This window comes from Aquila chrysaetos, chromosome 2, assembly GCF_900496995.4.
Source record: "Aquila chrysaetos chrysaetos chromosome 2, bAquChr1.4, whole genome shotgun sequence".
Classification (NCBI taxonomy): domain Eukaryota; kingdom Metazoa; phylum Chordata; class Aves; order Accipitriformes; family Accipitridae; genus Aquila; species Aquila chrysaetos.
The window spans coordinates 12,935,519-12,955,491 of record NC_044005.1 but is presented as its reverse complement, the minus strand read 5'-3'; the positions used below and the strand labels follow the sequence as shown (position 1 = coordinate 12,955,491).

The window sequence follows — 19,973 nt, the reverse complement described above, 5'->3', positions numbered from 1 at the left end:
TAAACTGAATAGTTTCCCTGGAGAAATCATGCTATTGGAAGACTTCACATCTCTAATCATCTTTAGCTTCTTTTTGTTTGGAAGAAACTTAATGGGGAAACAGATGTTCAATAGTTGTGTTGTATGACTTAGAAGTTCAGGAACTTTGTGCTTTCTTGACTTGCCAATTCTCCTGTCAGCATCTATTTTAGTGCCTCTTTTTCTGAATTTCTTCTGTGGGTCAGAATCAGGCCATGCCTTGTTTTATTCTGGCATTTTAAGAAAAACCGCATTCCCTGTCTTGTTCTTACCAGTCAACATTCTTGAAGTTGGCTTTTGACTTCCAAGAGTTGACAGAACAGTAGAGGTCTTGAATATGATTAAAAAAAAATATGCAGTTGCAGTGGGAAAAGAGGCATCAGTATCTACCTAGAAATTATAAATTGGAGAACTGAAAACCTTTAAAGATTCCTAAACTGCTAGCTCCAAATGAAGCTCTTCCCATAGTTGCGCACAAGAAGCAAATCCGTAGATAGCATCCAGACGGGTGAAACTTAGCTTATGGAGTTGCACTTTTTTTTTCCTCTCTTGCTAATCTCCCTTTCTTTTACAACTGCAACAAAGTGCCAAGTCCTAAGCTCATGACTGGGTTCCCCTCTGTCCAGTCACAGATGTTCAGCAATGGCTGCCATGTCTTGGGCAATCTCTAAAGCCAGACTACTTTCATCAACTGCTTTCCTTTCTCGCTCATGTCACTTCTCTTAACCTCCTTGTCTCTCAGCATCACATCTCATTTCTTGTATGCTGGTTATAGTCTCTTGAATTCCTCTTCAGTGTCATCATTATCTGGCTTTTTGTTTGGTTTTTTTCATGGTTGCTGCTGAAACTCCAGTTCAGGCTTTGCTTACCTCCCTGGTCTGAAATAACCTGAATTTCCTCATTAACGAGAACTGCAAGTTACTTACAGTTCAGCACTGATTTTTCTGTTTTTTTCAGATACTGTTCTGCCAAGGCATTAGACTCTGCAGTCTTTGAAGAGTAGACAAGGAACAGGCAGATATTAATTCAGATTACGCACCAGCATTTATATTTCCCTTTCAGTTACTGTAGAAACTGTTTTCTTTCTTTGTGGGCTATTTTTTTTTTTTTGAGGAGGAGGGGGAGGTGGTGGTGGTGGGGAATGTTTGTTTGGGTTTTTTGTTTGTTTGTTTTTCTGGTTTTGAATAAGACCCAATCATCGGATCTACCGAGTTATGAGGCTGGTTTCCTTGCGCTCTCTCTGTGTTTGATGGAGATACAGAGACGCTGTCCCCCTGGGGCAGGGGGGCAGTGAAGTGTGGATTTGTCATTCAGCACCTCTATCCTTGCTCAGCTGATGTTGGTAAAGACATGAAATGGTATCAGCGATGAGATGCAATGATTTTGTCTTTTGTTTCTAGAAATAACAGTTAGCATCAGAAATGAAAGAAATTTCCTTGGCTGTTTAGTCTCCATGGAGAATTCTATACCAAAACTATAGATGCAGAAATGATTTACAAGAAAATACGTTCAATTACAAGTACTTGTTTTGGGCGTAGCGAGGGAAGATAAGAGATGACAAAAACCGTGTACAAGAAGGTTTGTGTGTTTGGGATGTGAGGCATTTGACTCCTTTTGTGGTATTGGTGGACATACTTTTATAATTGAGAAATGAACTGGGCCTCATTTCTTCATTCTGCTTCTCAAAGTTGAATTATAGTGCTTGAGGCAACTGTAGAGCAGTGGAATAGGTTTATATTTCAAGTGTCAGTTAACATGGAGGGAGAATTGGAGTATGCCTTTCTCTTGTAAATAGCCAGGCATTTCTCTTATGTAAATAGGTGTTGGATCCTCCAACTGTGCTTTCTCCTTCATGTGCTGAGGTTTTTTAAGACCACTTAACACTTGTCTGACTACAAGATAAGCAAGGGAATTATTGGAAATGGGTTTTAAAATTTAACCTGAGGTATTTTTCCTCTGTTGCTCTGCTAATGCTTTGCATGCTGACCTGGAAGAATCATAGTCCAAGATAATAGGTACTGTAATTCAGTCTTCAACTGTATTAATTATTTTTTCATCTACCTGTCAGTTGTGCTTAGTCCTGGTGAATTAATCAAGTGGCCATGTTATATAGGCCTTTCTCCTCTGTCAATTAGACTTGTATCACGTGTTCCCTTCATGTGGGGATGTACAATGAAAAGGTTGGAAAGTGTTTAAAAGGTAAAAACCTGTTGTGTTGTTCTAAAACAGACTTAAAGCAGCATGTCTTATACTTTGCTATTGCATGGGATAGACAGGAAGAGTTGGCAGTGAAGGTGCATAGACTCCAGATACCCTGTATAGTGGTTGTGTGCTTTTCACAGTAGCATCTGAGTAGTATCGTGCACGGTACTGGACCAGTGCACCTTCTCCACCACAGCCCTTGCTGCTTCCTCCGCTTCAAAGAGAGAGAGAGAAAAACATGGAAGAATGCAAGCTCTGTTCTCTTTTGTTCCTAGAGTGATGCCAATAATTAACTAACATGTTGCTTTCAGGAATAGGTTTTAATTCTTGACCTTCTAGAGCCATTGAAAAATATAGAATATTTTATGGGTTTGCTATGCTTAATATACTTAGGCAGTTATGTATGTATTGTGTTCACATGATGTGTGGAGACGTATTTGTTCTTAGTGCTTTCTGGTTTTACATAGTCTCTCAGAGATGCTGTGTTTGTTTTATTTAAATGGAAAAAGAGGTCTTCATTTCTCAGAAGTTTTCTCATTTTTGCTTCACAGAAACTATCTTAGAGCATGGACACCAGTAAGAAGACAGAACCCCCTTTATCTGTGGAAATGGTGCAACAAAGGGCCAATCCTGATCGCAGTCCTTCAGCATCGATTTATGTTCCAGAGCAAGGTGGCTACAAAGAGAAATTTGTAAATGCTGTGGAAGATAAGTATAAATGTGAAAAATGTCACCTCATCTTATGCAATCCTAAACAGACTGAATGTGGACACAGATTTTGTGAGACCTGCATGAATGCCTTGCTAAGGTATGTTTTTTGTTGTGACAGAACGTGTTGATAACTTTGTCTTGTGAACCGCTGAAAATAGCGTGAACACCATTGTAGTTTTAGGAATACATTAAGCTAATGCCCTGGCTTGAAGCAGCCTTCCACTTGTTGCTTGCTTGCTTATTTGTTATCCATATGCTGGTGCAAACATTTGTGTTCTACTCTGGGTCAGGATGAGACAACTAAGCTTTCCATCAATATTGTTGGAATGGTTGTTAAAGTGGTTTAATCCCATGTAGTGATGTGCGTTAGGTAAGAATTTCATTGCCTGTGGAGCCTAGACTGAGTAGCTATTTCACATGACTGGTAATATGGCTAGTTTGGCGTAGAATGCTCTCAGTGAATTGTGGCTATGTGAGGAAGTGAGCCTGCAGAGGCTCCTTGGGGTGATGGTACCTAACCTAGCTGTGGACCCAGCCTTACAGTTGAGTGGTGGGACCCTTGGATAAATGTAACTGCTTGTGGAGCTTCCTTTTCCCATAACCATTCTAGCTGTATGTCCTGGGGCTTGTATGTTTTGTGGATTCCAGGAGGGTCAGGAACGCTGGCTTCTCTTACTGAGATATTTGGGCCAGAGTGCAAAGTGGTGGGTGAGTGAATGTTATAGGTGTAAAATGAATGCTGAGAGATTCAACCTTTCCTAGTCTAGGTAAGGATAAAAGTGTGATCATTCAAGGAGTACCTAGCTTTTAACAAGTATCTGTGCATCAGTAGAAGTATATTTCTTTGCCTCTCAACTTTGATGCATTGCTACTGATTGTATTCAGCAGTGTGATTTCAAAACTTGGTCTAATGTTTGGAGACCATTCTGCAAGCTTTAATCTCCTGGGGTAAATAAGTCAATACTTCCATTTGCTACTGGGAAAGCAGAGGTATAGAAGACATTGAGCTTGCTGGATGTTGCACACTGGACTACTAAGAGAGAGGATTTGACTTTAGAAGGTCTTGGTGATCTCGCGTTTACTTTTGGTGACCATCCTGACTCTAGGTATTAGCTTATATTTCCCTTGGAAATACTGTAATCTCAGGTGTATATAAATCAAGACTACATGCAGCATGGCAAAAGAAACTGGAGGATATTACATTACTCTGTCTCATGGTAAAGAGTAACCTCTGTACTGGGCAAATACAAGGGTCCATAGCTCACTAATCCACTCCTGTAGGTTTTGTGCTACAGCATGTCAAATTTAAAACAACAACAAAAAAACCCTGCCAACTTTTTTTTCAATACACATTTTCAGGTGAGGTGTAGTTTTCATTTAAGAAATGCAGTTATTTCTTTCTGAATATATGTTTTTGGAAGAGTCTTACATGGTTAATAACAGTGACTGCAGAAAAGCAAACACCTGCCATGCTTGACGCATGCAGATGGACAGAGCAGATCCTTAACAATCTAAGCAGTAACAATTCTGGCATTGCTGGAATCTGGGCAATTTTCCTTCCCTGCTGTGAGACATGCACATGTGCTTATTACAGTGCAGCTAGAACATGTGTAATTTTACTTTCTTGACTTTCCAACTAGTGTGTTATTGAAAAGGACACATGGGTAAGACTGTCTACCACACTGCTCTTTCATTCGAGTTATTTCACTATATTTAAGTGCTTGTTGCAAACAAATCCTTTATTAAAATTAAATTTACAGCTCCTTTTTTTGAGAAATAAAAAGTGCCATAAAACTGGAAGCAAAATAAGTTTATGTTGTTTCTGCATTTGGCACAAAAAATTTTCATTCACTGTTGATATGCTGCTGCATACACACACACTGATTATATGTTAGCAGCTTCTGTTTCAGTGTTATTTGAGGACAAAGAATTGGGAGTCAGTGTAGATAACGCAGTAAAGATGTCTGCTCAGTATGCAGCAGTAGTTTAGAAGAGAGGTGGGATGCTTGAGTGAATTCAGTAAGAGCAAGGAAATCATGACATTGTATTAAACACTAATTGCCCTCAAGTAGATTAGTTTCCTTTTTTTTTTTTTTTTTTTTTTTTTTTTACTTAACAAAAATATTACAGATATTGAAGCTGCAAGGTAGTTAAGATGCTCAGAAATATGATGGGACACGAATGGTCAGTTCAAGAAGCAGAAGCCAGTGAGATGATTTGAAATAAGCATACTGATTATGTAACATAATCAAACTTATTCAGCCTTTTACATTGATTTGCACAGCTCCTAGCAGCCACAACTTACAGCCTGTCAGTGAGTTGCTTTACAAAAGAATTTACCTAGCTTTTACCTAGTGCTTTTCATCCATAGATCTTGGTGCTTTTCAAGGGAGATCAGTATGACTATCCCCATTTTACATAGGGAAAAGGAGCTAAAAAGGAATGAAGGGATTTACACTACGACACCTAGCAGGTCAGAGCCAGAAACAGCTGTAGGAACCAAGATTTCCTACACTCCAGTTCAGTTTCTATTCACGGACTGTTCTGCTCCTCAATCTGCCTGTTGTCTAAGAGATCACAAGTTTGGTAATTAGATTACCAAAACAGCTACAGGGCAATAATTCAGATAAAGGAGGGAGCAAGGATCTGTAACAGTTACTAAAACCAGAACAGACTTGAAGGAGATGGACATAAATACTTTTTTACCCTAAAAGGATATATAATTGACTGTCAGAGGAAGTGAAGTTTAATTAGGTGTTGTTTGAAAAAGGACTGGATAATTGAAGAGAAAATATTTTGCCTGTTTGCACAGCTAGATTGAGAAGTGACAAAAATTGTGGATCAGGTGCAGACTGTAAAATAAGGAATGAATTTTGCCACCTTGAAGAAAACCACTGCGCAGTTGGCTGGAGGCATTGTGGTGGTCTTATTTCCTCGGGAATGCCAGATTACTGTCCACTGAAAACTCGATGTTCACATTTTTTGAAATAACATCGTGTTATCTCATTATAATGAACTATATCCACTTCTAATGATTTTAAAATATATTCAATAACTGTAACTAAGTAAAGTGCCTAATAAATGGAAATTTTTATACTGCAAAAATTCAGATGAGTTAAACTAGTTTTTCTGTTTTCTTTTCTCTCCAGTTCTTCTAGTCCAAAATGTACAGCGTGTCAAGAAAGCATAGTAAAAGATAAGGTATTGTTAAAGTTATTTTTTATTCAAGAGTATTGAATTGTGTGGTGTACATAAGATGTGTTATTGCTTTGTGGTAATTATGTCATAAGCCTAACAAGCTACCTGAGGAAGATAATTTTGTTATAAGACCTAAACCTTGTATTTTATATAGGAGGACAGCTCACTTTTACTGTTAACCACATGGTAGAAAACAGCAGGTCAGCTTCATCCTTAATGGTCCAGCCAGGTGTCACATCTTGTTTTCATAGTTGGGAGCTGCAGCAACACATTGCAGTTGTCTTCCCATCAGCCAGGAGGGTGATAAGAAATACTGCATCTCCTGTAGATGCAGAGATGTGACAGATCTAGGCAAATCTTACTCCTGATTTAGCTCCAGATCAGTGTCTACTGTTTCACTAATCTGTTTTTACGGTGTGTTGTTCTGTGAACCACACTGGAACCAGAACAGTGTGGAGTTACAGTAACTAATAGAATCAGATGATTCTTCTATGGATGTTTCACTGATACCCTCTTCACTGTTTTTCACAGCAAAACTTTGTATTGCCTTTGAAAGGTTGAGGGTAGAGAAAATTCTTTTTGACTTAGTACATGGTTTATGCAGTTTTTACATTAGATTTTTCTAAAGTGTTTAGTAAATTCTTTGTGTTAGTAGTCTTTCCTGCCTAAATGAATACTTGTTACAGTAACCATTTTCAAGAAAAAGTTAGTGGGTACATGAATCTCTCCTCGTCTTAACTCAAAATAGTTCTCTGAACAGTGCTCAGCGTAATTCAGTTTTGACATGGATGGTCTCTCCAGGAGCTCAGACGAATAATCATGACGCCTACTTTATTTGTCTTTTTAACGCTAACTTTCTAGCTCCCAATATACATAAATATGTACATTTATTATGAAACTTCAAATATCTCTAAAACAGGAGGCAGACAAGAAGGGCAATGTATAGTAAATACATGTTAGACTAAGTAAGTCAGTGATTTTCATGAAACTGGAAACTTCTCTCTCCCCTTAGAATGCTGATGTCCAAAATCACTGAAGGGCTATTAGATGGTCTTGGAAAAACTGTTTAAAAATTGTCTTCTTACCTTAACTTCAGTCAGCAAAACTGTGCCTAGTAACCCTGTGAATTACTTTGGAAAAAATACTACAGTAGTGGCAATTGATTATTCAAATGAGATTTGTTGATTCATTAAACTTCACATATGCATCAGTGACCTGTGTCAGATGAGAATGGTTGCAGTGTTTCCTTCTTCACTGATACTGGGGATAGATTCATAGTCACTGTGGACAGATCTGATCATAATTCTCTGTTGTTGTTGTGAAACGTTAGCACGCAGAACTGTTCTGTAATTACACAAATCCTCCAGTGCCTGCAGTATAGCAGAACTCCATTTGTCAGAGAAGTTGGGCTTGCTTCTTTGGTGTTTCTTAATGGTCATGAAAGCAGTTGCAAAATAACTAGAAGTTTTTAGCCCTTTGTTTTGGTCTTCAAAATAGTAGTAATGGTCTTCAGTCCTTATCTCCAGTTCCTGCCCTTAGCAATGGGGCTTCTTGAGAGTGCGGTTGTGTTGTCTCTTTATCTTTTATGGGGTATCACCCATAAAAGGTGGAAAGTCCAAACCCCAAGCTGTGTATTTCTAATTTTTTGCAGTTCTATTATAGACAAAAAATGCTTATAAACATTAAAATGGAGAGATAGTTAAAGCCTGCTTATCTGTGAAATAATAAACCTCCTCCAGTCTAAGACCTTAGAAAATGTCTTTAATAATGTGTTACCACTGAAGTGCGAGTAGGTGTTCCAACTAACCAGTCTAGTCATTGTGGGACTGTCTTCCATGAAATCCTTCCTCTCTGAACCACTGTGCTTTGACTCTTTTTTGTCTTTATGGTATTGTGCCTAATGCATCAGCTTGCCAAATGATGTAGAGAATTCTAGCTTATGCAGGCCTATCAAGCCTGGCAAGCAAATAGCAAAAAATTTAGTCCTTTCTTGTACCTTTCCCTTTATTATATTTATAGTAAATGTGAAACAATAGTAGAGCATCTGTCCAAATAGTCTTTCTCACTGGGCTGCTTCACAGTGGCGGAATCTCAGTGATGCGCACATTCAAGAAAAACTGAATGGTAGGGTTTTATTTCTGGCACATAAAGCTGGAATTAAATGACACTGCTGTAGCCAAATTGCATGGCTTCTACTTTATTTGAACTTGCATATTCTTGACAGGTTTTAAATTTCTAAAATGAAGTGATTTTTTTATTTTTCAGGTATTTAAAGATAATTGTTGCAGGAGAGAACTACTTGCCCTTCAAATATACTGCAGAAATGAAAACAAGGGCTGTAAAGAACAACTGTCTTTGGGTCAATTACTGGTAAGTAATCTAACATACTCATAAGCTTCCTTTTGAGTTAAAGAATGAGAAGAAATCTCACAAATTAAAGCCCCAGTCCATTTCTTGACTTGCTCACACTAGAGGTTATTCTGACATTTATAAATCAGATTAGAGTTAAACTGTTTTGAAACTCAGCTTTTTGATGAGCTATAAGGAATTGTAGTAACAAATCATGCAATTGTGTGACACTAAAGCTCAGAAATATAAATGCATGAAGCAAATGACAAGGGTGAACTAAAATTGGGAAAAATCTTAATGTGTACTTTACAAATGTGAGAAATTTGAATTCCTTTTTGGTGTGTTTTTGTTTTTATTTACCAGTCTTAATCCTCTCACATAAGTGGTGGTTTATGCATGGAGTTAAACCTTTGGCTTCTCCAGACTTGTACAAAATAACTTATAGCTTTGTTTTGTGAAGGCATAACATAGCAGTAATCCAATAATATAACAGTTGTAAGGTATGGCTAACCCAGCAGTTTGTAGTGAGATGTATAGGTACTTGCTTTGAATGAGCAAGCTCAGGTACTTAAACAATTTAGAGCAGCTTCTGTGTTTATGTGGAATAATACACCTTGGAAAAGAATGCTTACCTTTTGTTTAAATAACCTGTGTGGAATTTTGGACTGTGTTAGAGTGCTTTTAGTATAAAAGTAGCTCATGTACATCTATAATACAGTGAAATCCTGTCTAGGTAAAGGGAGTGTAAAGTCAGAAATGTATTCCTGAGTAGATTTGTTAGTGTTTGCTCTTGCACGATACAGTGCACAAAATAACTTTGCTTACTTTGGTTCTGAAGTTACTTAATGTGGGATGTCTTCAAAGTATAGAAGACATGCACAAAATTTAGTTGGCTTGACTTTTTTTTTTTTTTTTTTTTTTTGATCTTTCAGATGCATTTGAAAACTGATTGTCAGTTTGAAGAGCTCTCGTGTCCTCGTGCTGATTGCAAAGAAAAAATACTGAGAAAAGATTTGCCAGACCACGTAGAGAAGACCTGTAAATACCGGGAGACAACCTGTAAATACTGTAAAAGCCAAGTTCCAATGATTATGTTGCAGGTGCAGTATTTTCTTGTGTATATAGAACAACATTCTGTACATTAGTGTGAAATAATAACTCTCTTGTGCTTCTCTGTAGCTGCCAATAGAGCCTTGGCCTCTCAGCCAGAATTAGTAAGTCAAAAAAGAAAATAGGGTGACTTTCAAAACACTTTTTTTCTGCAAAAACACCAGTCACTGCATTGACTAGGAAACATTTTCTTTTTTCTGACGTTCACATACTGCATTTAAAAAAAAATTCGGATCCACTGCGTAATACTGATACTAAAGTAATTTTTGCTATGCTTTTTTATTTTGCTTAAATTGATATAATAAATGCAACTGCCATGATAACAATTAAATGTTGTGCAGGAAGAGCATAAGCATAGCAATTGACTGGAGAAATAGCATCTTTCTGTATAATCCTTCTTCAGTACTGTGTGATCTGTTACGAGAGGAGAGGAGGAAATAGTGTAAAAGCAAACTGTGTCTTGGCATAACCAGGAATGGTACATGGCAGGCCTAAGCAGAGTTACTGCTGTTCCTGGCATATGAGTAGGTTATCGGATAAGCAGCATGTTGTAAGATAGAAGTATAGAGCAGAGGTTGAGAAAGTCATGCTTAACTTTACACATAGAATTGTAACTTGACTGTGTTAGCGTTATTTTGCATTAAACTGTATTATGCTGAATCTCTCTTGCTGTAATTTTCACTTTTTTTTTTTTAAAAACTCTGTTTACATAGTTTCCATAGTTTGGACAGTCTCAGATTTTGGACTTTCTTAGTACAGTAAGAGTGGTGAGAATTTGATTTTCATTCGTGTTCTTGTGTATTGTTAGGTGAAATCTCACAATGACGAGAAGCATTCTTTGCTCAGAGGTGGTGTTACAAAAAGGTGTAGGTAGAATCTCACTGAGTTCTGATTTAGATTGGGCTTCTAATTATTTGAGTGTATACTTGCAAGGGCTGGTACTTTAATAATTGTGCATTACCAAGCATAAGGTGGCTGAGACATGAAAATACACAGGGAAAATTAAGTTTATGCTGTGTTTATTCCGGCACATTCTGATACAGAGGTGAAACTGTATTTAGTTAGATTATAGATGCTGTTCTCCCAGAATTTTCTTTAGGTGGGGAATTGATGTGAGGCAAAGAGTGACAGTAAAAGATGTGTAGTGTCTTAACAGACAAAATCAGTGAGTATTAAATATGTCCTATTTCCATATCTAAGTAACATGCTCACAGGTTCCTTGTAGGCAGTTTGTTTTTATAGGAGCAATGTAGTTAAATTTTTGAGAGTCTGAAATCATCCGTAAGTTCTGAGGAATATAGAACTCTGTTTTAGTTTAAAAGCTTTCTCTTTTATGAGATGGTGATGGATTTAACATTTACGAAATCTTTGAACTAGCAGTAGCTTTCAAGATACTCAGAAGCTGAGACAAGTTTTAGTCTGTCAGATTTTTAATTCACAGCGAAACCAATTTTAGACATTCACATTGGAAACAAGAGTGGCATATTACTCTGAAGTACAGAAAAGAGCATTTGTAAATAAAGTAATTGTTCTCCAAAATCTTAAGTGGTGGAATTAAGAGTTGCTCTAAGAGGTAATAGAATTGGCTTATCCAGAGAGCCAAAGAGGTTTGTTAAAATGTAGTTTTATGTTGAGATGTCACTATTCTGATTGTATTAAAGTTGGTACCACTATTCACCTGCTCTTAAAAGTTCTAAACAAATCTACATTTGTAAATCAGAACGTTTCCAAGCAGTGTTACATGTTCTCATGTTACATTGGCTTATATGTTCCAGTACAGTTTTGCTTCCATGCTGCTTTAAGGGTGCAGAAAGCTCTGCAATTAGAAGATTAGCAATTGACTGCTATTTTTAATTTTTTTTTTTGCCTAGATTTTTTAAATGTTCAGTGATTATAGAAATGCAGATGGTTTTATTTCTTGTGGCCTGATAAAATGTTACCTTGTTGTACTTTGGTAATGAGAATCAGACGCTTAATGAGACTGTACATTTGAATGAAAGACTCCTTTTGACTTCTCATTTGAGTTTTGTCACCCAGAGCCTGAGTTAATCTCCAGCTTCTGTAGCCTAAAATTTTCTCTAATGTAATAATGACTGAAGCAGGCCTCAGTGACTTGAACTGAAAATGGAGATAGAGGGAGCGTACCGAGAAAAAAGGTATGCAAATGGAAACAAAAATAATTTTACCGGAGTACATATGGTTCATGTCTTCATAGAATCCCATGACCTGTGGGGTAGGAAATCCCCGTTGTTGGAGGCAGACTCTTTAGTTAACAGTGTTAGTACACGTTTTTTTAGATTGCATTTGTCTTGCCTGCACTGTCACTAGGTGAGTTAAGTTCTTAATTTCTTCTCTTTTGTTTAAACCATCTAAAAAGTGGGGGGTTTTGTCACAAAGGTACCTTTTCTATTCTATAACTTCTGGTAGATAAAGGTGGTGCATTGTTAGAACAGAAATTAGTAGCCTGAAATGCTTCTGAGTTATATTTTTCTGTGGATAATCCACAAAACTACTTGGAAGTGCTTCTCCTATAAAATTGTTACTTGGGCAGTAGTAGTATGATACAGATCTGGCAGGACAGCATCACTAAGTGTGTAGGCTCTTTCTGGCCACAAAAAGGCTGTCCCAGGCAGACCCTGCCAAGGCAATCTGGACTCTGCTCAGTAGTCTGAAATACAGCGGAGCTGACTGGGACAGCCACTGGGGAAGACGCAAGACGTTGTCATCTTGCTCCCTTGTCGCTGCTCTGGACCGGGCATGTTCGTAATGTGGCACTGGCTTCTCTGGGGAGCTGTGTTAATATCCAGCCTTCCCCTCATCTGTGCCAGGTGCCCTGCATGTGGTGTCACCCATGTTTTATGCTGCATTTGGCTTTTGGTTTTGTGTGCTCGACTGTGAATTTAGCTGGTCAGTAGGAAGAGGATTCTGCCACTGGAGTGGGATTACTCAGGTATATCCTGAAGTCACGGGGAAGGCTCCCCTTGGTTTCAGTGGGGGGGGCCCTGGGAGGCAGAGTGAGGAGGAGAACTGGAGAGAGGGCTGAGAAGAAGTTGTATGTTGCCTTTTTACCATGAACTGAGAGTCAGTGTCATAGCCTTTGCCAGATAGTTTGGGTAAGTTAGAGGAGAGAGTAAGGGAATTAAAATTAGGGAATGGATGTTAGAAGGGAGTATTAATTTTCTAGTTTTGTAGTTGGTAAACCATTAAAGAAGTTTGTAGGGCAGTAGGCCCCTAAAGCTGCGCGGTAGTGTGTGATGTCTCTCTTGAACATGATTACATATGTGTTCAGAATGAGGGGGGGCCAGGTCCAGTTCTTGAGTCTGAGCAGAAGTGGTCCTATGGGCCATTGCTTACCAGAAGAGTACCAGAGTCACCCTGACAGAGGTGTTCTCAGTCTGTTAGCATTGCTCCTGGTTGGGTATCCATGTCCTGGTGGGGAGGGACTGAAGCCACCTCCTCACCTCCTCATTTTGGGAGGCTGTCCCAGCTCTCTGGCTAAGGAGCAGCTTAGGCTTCCTTGCTTTCTGTTGCTGTGACTGTCTACATGTGCTACACCAAGTGAACGAGCACGAATAAGAAGGATGGCAGGATAGACTTACTTCAGAGCAGCACACCTGATGATCTGTTTTTAAAAGTGAGGAGGTACACGTTTTCAAATATTTGCAGATTTATGACAGAGTTCTGAACTGAGGCCTTTCACATCTCAGAGCTTGGCTCTCCTTTAAGTCTTGGTTTTGTTTCAAAAAATAGATGTCATTACTGGGCAAAAAGGGCATGCTATTTGTTCTTCCTTTTCTAACAGCCTTATAAATCTAGCCCTTTGTTTCCTTTGCTTTTCTTAAGTGCCAGAAATGAAACAGCTTGTTTCAAGTTGAATGGGACACGTCATTTGACATGAAACGAAATTTTTTTTTTCCAGATTTTTCATTTTGCTGAGGAAAAACTAGAGAAGAAATGTAAAATCAATTAGCTTGGGCCTGATTGTCTTCCTTCCCTATGGTGATATGGTTTGACAGCTGTACTGACGTTTCTGTCATCATCTAGGTTCAGATCAAAATGCCTGCCCAGCATCAGGATAAAATTTCAACATCTCTTTGAACTTTGGGTGTATAACAGTGAGACTTAGTATCAGATGTTTGGGAATCAAAATTAGAAAATAATTTGAGGGGTAATATCCATACATAGGAAGGAGAGATTCTCTGAGAGTGGGCAATGTACATTTCTGAAAAGCTTTTCCATGCACTGTATACCCTTACTAAAAAGGACATCTGTGGTGGTTCTGCTTGCTCTTAAAGATGCCCATTTTTGTGAGTAATTCTTGGGGAAGAAAACCTGAATTTTATTATTGTTTCATTGCTCTAAGTAAAAACAATAAAATGGGAAGCAAATAGATTTATTCTGTGTGGGAAAACACAAGAAAACCCATATTTTTGCTTCAGAATATCAAGACGTCTATCGAAAGCAGAAACTGATGTTTGAGCAATTGCAGTTCTGTAACTCTGCACAAGTGGGATAAACATTGAAAAAAAATCTTGTGTGTTTTTTTAAAATTATTGTAGGATGCTTTTCTTTGCAGGTAAGTCCTCTTTAATTTCAGAGTAAGAGTTAATTTGTGGTTTGTTTGCTTTTTCCTCTGTAGAAACATGAAGATACAGACTGCCCGTGTGTCATGGTTTCATGTCCTCATAAATGTAGTGTTAAAACACTCATGAGGAGCGAGGTAAGAAGTCATGCCCAGTGTTGTGCTGAAAAATTAAATATTTTTTTTTTTAGTAAGATCTCGCAAGAATTTTGCCAGAAGCCATTTCCTTATTAAAATGTGAGATCTAAAGAAAAGCTTTTTCTACCACACAGTTAAGTGTGATAACACTCAAATATTTTAAATGATTTCTTGAAAAACTATTTAAAAAGAAATAATTTCTTAGTTCTATGTCGTTGTTACACTCGGCTTGCCCAAGATTAGCGCATGCTTTTCCTGCTTTCATTTTTACTAGCTCTCCCACTGCCCTTCCCCCATTTGAAGCATTTTTGAGTACAGTAGAGCAGCATCTTGGGGTAGTTAGCTTATATTAAAATAAAAAGAGAGAATTAAAATTTAGTGGACACTGGCAAGAGTTAGTAAAGACTAGAAAAATCATATAAACATGTAGAATCATTTCATGGAAAAACTTAAATTATGATTAAATCTGTTAAATTTGGGAAAAAATAACTGACACTTAAAGAATTAGTGTAAGAAACAGGGTAATATGAGTACAACATTCTAACAGCCAGATGCAACAATGCATAAAAATTTCTCTTAATGTCTAGAAGCTTGCAGTAATATATAGACCAAATTAAAAAAAAATTAAAACCTGTTGTCTTTGAACAGATCCATGTTCTTGTACATTAAAAGATATAAGTAGCATCTCAAAGTCAATAGGTGTTATTTTTTTTCTAAAAATAATAACTTACTCACCAAGGATGGGGAAGAGCTTATTTAAGTCTTCAGCACTCCGTAAGACTCACTTAAGTTTCTGGTCTGAGGATAAGCTTTTCTTTTCACTGATACTTACTTCCTGAGTTGGATTTGTACTGTTTTTCAGTTACACTTGTAAATTATTAATCATGTCATGGTGACAAGGCACATAAAGCACCTGCCAAACACAGGGGCAGTTTTTTCCCCCAGGATAATGAAATATAAAATACATGATAGATACTGTAGCTATTAAGAGAAATTGAGCTGCTAAGAAAAGAGAAAATATATATACTGAGCTAATTCTATCAGTGATTACTTCCGAGTTTAGATCCTGGTTCTGGAGCTCTTAGGCATATTCTTAAATCTTGATGTTAGCAGTTACTTTGAGAAGAGGTGTATCTGAGTGGTAATAAGAATTGACCCATTAAAGCCAGGGTCATTACATATATTGTCAGAATTGGGTTCTCAAACCATTGGTAGAAACAGAACTTTAAATGGTCATCTTGCCCTGCATCATCTGTTGCTGTATGTTGCTTAATTTTTTTCTGATACTGTGAAAATGTATATATTACTTAGCTGCATGGTTAGGGACAATGACTCTAATGCAGAAAATGGGAAAATGCCTGCCTAACAGTTTGAGACAATTGTGTAGCGTACAAGTGAATATCTTACTGTAGAATAAAAGGCAATTTTTCATGTTTAATCCATAACTCTTTGGCAGGCTTCTAGTTTTGAGAAGTTGAAATTGTGGCATTCTTGTAAAGCCTGTTACACCATGTCTCTTTCTTATTTGGTCTTATTTTTTTTTCTGAACCACATGTCTTTTGAAACTATACTGTGAATTTCTACAGATAGTGTATAGAACGTAATAGGTGTATGTCAAAGATGAGTGACCGATTGCATCTCGGTATCAGATTTTAAAGACTGTCCTGTCTGTTCCAGAGCTACATGTTCAAAGGAGAATTGGTTCACCACTTCTTTCTGTGGAGGTGGATGAGCTGAGTCACGTGGGGCTTATGGTGTGGGAATTTCAAATGAGATTTTGAAACCCAAAAGAGTGATGCCAGCTGAGGAGCTAGGCTTTAGCTCCTGTCTGCTTTGTGGGAGATGCAAACTGCAGATCCTGTTTTTGAAGAGTGTTTGTTGCACTATCCTTTCCAAAAATGGCTCTTTGCTCCAACTCTTAGGCAGTTTGCATCCAGCTGCTGCCCTCTGTGCTGCAATGGCTGCTCTCTGTATATATGTATATGCTTCTGTGAATTCGTTTATTTTTAAATGAAAAGTGGTCTGTGCTCATAATAATCCAAGATATTGGAATAAATCTCAATCTGTGAAAAATGCAGGCATTTTACTAATCAGTTTTAATCCTGTGTACTGCATTTTTTTTGAAGTTACTCAACTGTACCTATTCTAAAACTCTGTCTGTTTCATGCAGTACTTGTTTAGTCTTTTTTGTGTAATTTAACTGTTAAATTTAGGCACGGAGAATTGCATGTTATGTTTTGAAAAATTGGTTCCTCATGAAATTAGGATTAGAAAAAATGTACTTTACTACAGTGAAACTGATCTTAAGACTTGCTCAGAACACCAGTGAAAAATTACCTGTTGGGAGAAGATTAGTCATTCACTAAAGTCAAATGAAATCATATAAATAATTGTAGAGTGTGTTCTTTTTAATTGGGTTGCCTATTGAAATGGTCTTTAGTAGAAGTTTCACTGTATATTAAATGTATCACACTGTATACTGTATTGGCATGTGCGTGTGGTTTACATATGTGTATATATAGTATTTGCACTTTAGATCAGACTGGAGAAAATATACACACGTGTATTGTATGTTCTGCAAATGGCACACAATACAAACCTGATAACCTGTGCCCTTTATGTTTTGAGCATTATCATGCAAACGTCTTTTGCCAAAACTCACATTTTTTTCCTATTGCAGTTGAATGCACATTTGTCAGAATGTATTAATGCCCCAAGTACCTGTAGTTTTAAGCGTTATGGCTGCACTTTTCAGGTCAGTATATAACAATTATACTTCCCAATTGATGAAAGTCTGCAAATAAAACCTAACTCTTTGACGTGAAAGTTCTGGACTTCTCTAATCTTGGTTAAGAAAGTCATCCAGTTGCACCAAGTGATTATGCAGCAGATGTTTGGTTTTGCATTTTAAAGATAAACAATATGAAAAGCCCACACATTCCTGCAGTGGTTTGCGAGTTCAGTTATTAGGTACATCTTGTTGAAATAGGAAGATATGTATTTGAAGAACTTTTTAACCTAGAATAAGAGGAAAGTCACTTTTGTTCTTCAGAAAATAGACTAGTAACTTCAGTTGTTTCTATGAAAGTATTTATTTTCTTGAGCTAAGTATGTTTATATTTTCTCTCATTTGTGTGTCTTAATAGTTTTATTAAGGTTAAACATAGGTTAGTGCCCTTAAAACATGTATTTTTATGTGCATTCATATGTCTGTGTGCACATAGGTGTATAATCAAAGCATAGCATGAAATTTATTTAAAAAAAAAAAAGTTTTAGATTTTAATCCTGGCAATCCCTGCAATATTTTAAAAAATTTAAAAAGCACCAAACCTCGGAGTTTAGTTTCAGTAGTATTATTCCAGTCTCTTCCAATATTCTGCTTCCCTTACCATATATCTTGGGGAATTTGGATGCTTAGATAATGAAGTAGTCAGGAAATTTCAGAAACTGCTGACAGGAAAAAATGGAGTTTATCAGATAGTGTGATTCATTTGTTAGCCCATGATAACTTAAAGAGACAAGAACCATAAGCAGAACACTTCTCAATAAACTACTTCCTGCAGGTATTTCCAGGTTCTTAAATAATGAGCATTCATCATTTTAAGTGTTAACAGTAATGCTCTTAGTGGTAGAACTGATCAGTGCTGTAACCCTGCCCACTGTTATGTCGTATGTATTGCCATTCATTTTATGTATGTATATGTGTGCATATATGTACATATATCCACATATATATTTTTAGTATTTTATATAGAGTACATACCTTGAGGATCATTGAAACCCATTCAGTTGCTTTGCAGTGTATCTACCATCAAAGCTAATATACTCTGCATTGCAAAACACTGATGTAGGTGTAATGCAACACAATACACAAAGAAAGTAATATGGTCTTCATCTTATGTACTCTGTATATGATCTATGTGTGTTCTGTAAACTTCTTATATAGTGGTTATTTGTAACAGCATTTATAGGTTGTGCAGAGGCAGCATATCTGAATATCATAGAGCAATCATGGTAACATCTTAGGATGACAAACTAGGCGTTGTAATATCTCTCAAAGTAGTTTATAAAGCTGGCAGTTTCCAGTGATGATAAATTTATCTTAAATATTTGTCTTTAATAATCAACTGAGGGAAAATTTAGTGCTTATGAAGCTGTTCATGAAATACAACAGAAGTTTTAAATTACAGTTTGGGGAATTGGACATTTTAGGTTTTACTTGACTCAAGATTTTTATTGTGCTTTGTTTAGTGTAAAGCTCCACAGAAGACTCTAAAATACAATTCATTTTGTAAATCTTGTTCATCTTTATTGTCTCTGACGTATCAAGCACACTGGATGGAGATATATGGCAGTTGTATAAAACACTTGCTATATTAAATGTATTCCTGACTTTTGTAAATTCCCAAGTAGATTTCCCTTCTCTCTACAGTTCTGCAACATGCATCCGTGAACCAAAATATGTAGTGTTGGTTCGATGTCTTGATATAATCTTTCTTTGTAGGTTTAAAAGAAGTGGAATTGGCTAAAATGTATAAATTCTTTGTTGTCACAGGGAACAAACCAACAAATTAAAGCACATGAAGCCAGCTCAGCAGTGCAGCATGTTAACTTATTGAAAGAGTGGAGCAATGCTCTAGAAAATAAGGTATATCTTCTACTCACTTCTAATTTTCATTGATTTCTTTAAATCATATAAAAGTACTAGAAGAAGCGCTTTTTTTTCTGTTTAACAGCTGTTCAACAGTACAGCTAAAGTACTAGTAGGCTCCAAAAGCAATTGAGCCATTTAGCATATCTGGTACCTTTGTTATAATAAAATGCTGTGAGAAACTTGGCTTCGCAACTCCATGAACAATTTTCCTCATTGGTAACTTAATTAAAACACTTTCTTCACATAGATAAACAGTCCACTATTAAATTTCCTCTCTGAGCTGCCTTCTTACAAAAGGGAGGGTTCAGAAAGCTGTGGCAGCACTATGAGCTGTGTTTTTGCTACCTCAGTATTTTTCAGAGATAACATTATTAGAAATACCACGTAATAAACTGGTTATTTATTTATTTTTGTTCTTGCTCTCCAAACTTAACAACCTGCAAAGGTTAATTAAATTAAACATATTGTAACTCACAGGCATGATGATTTCTGCTTTAGTGCATGAAGTTCATGTTGCAGTGCTTCCTTGGGACTCCTGGTTTTAGATTGTTTGGGATTTGGGATTTGCTGGAAATTGTATCTGTATCAGCTACGATCTTGTGAATCATTTGAATGACTTAACCATCTGTTCCACAAATAAAATTTAAGGCTTTGATTTAAAAATACAAAACTTCAGATCAAATCACTGTTTTCTTAAATCTTTTTCAAAAAGTTTTACATAGCCATTAAAATAATGCTGCTTCTTTTTTGGGGCGGGGGTGGGGGGGAATCCCAGAATTACCAAACTGTTCTACAAATGCAGGCAGAAGAGTCAGGAGCCCCTTCAGATTTTTCTAGAATGAGTTAAATAAGAGTAACGATGCCAGTGTAAGCTCAGCGGTAGTTATGATATGTGTGGCTTGTGACTTCTGTCATCTCACAGCAGATTGCTAGCTTGAGTTTAGTGAACTCTGTCTAGAAAGCATATTCCCTTCTTGGCCTACAGTGATCTCTCATGCATGGGTTTCCAGC

At 37.1% G+C, this 19,973-nt stretch overlaps 1 protein-coding gene across 18 annotated transcripts in view; it reads left to right on the top strand.

Annotated features, from left to right (window-relative positions):
- The window catches only part of TRAF3 (TNF receptor associated factor 3), a 74,730-nt gene that overhangs the window by 36,766 nt on the left and 17,991 nt on the right, over window positions 1-19,973 (top strand). For 14 of the 18 annotated variants that reach the window (XM_030040229.2, XM_030040200.2, XM_030040210.2 and 11 more), the window contains 7 exons: window positions 2,772-3,028; window positions 6,081-6,132; window positions 8,395-8,499; window positions 9,411-9,578; window positions 14,228-14,308; window positions 16,989-17,063; window positions 18,864-18,956. In XM_030040229.2, coding sequence (XP_029896089.1) covers window positions 2,787-3,028; window positions 6,081-6,132; window positions 8,395-8,499; window positions 9,411-9,578; window positions 14,228-14,308; window positions 16,989-17,063; window positions 18,864-18,956 — 816 coding nt within the window. In that variant the 5' untranslated portion in view covers window positions 2,772-2,786. The remainder of the gene's footprint in view (window positions 1-2,771; window positions 3,029-6,080; window positions 6,133-8,394; window positions 8,500-9,410; window positions 9,579-14,227; window positions 14,309-16,988; window positions 17,064-18,863; window positions 18,957-19,973) is intronic. The other 4 variants (XM_041129198.1, XM_041129197.1, XM_041129193.1 and 1 more) reach the window with 3 other exon arrangements.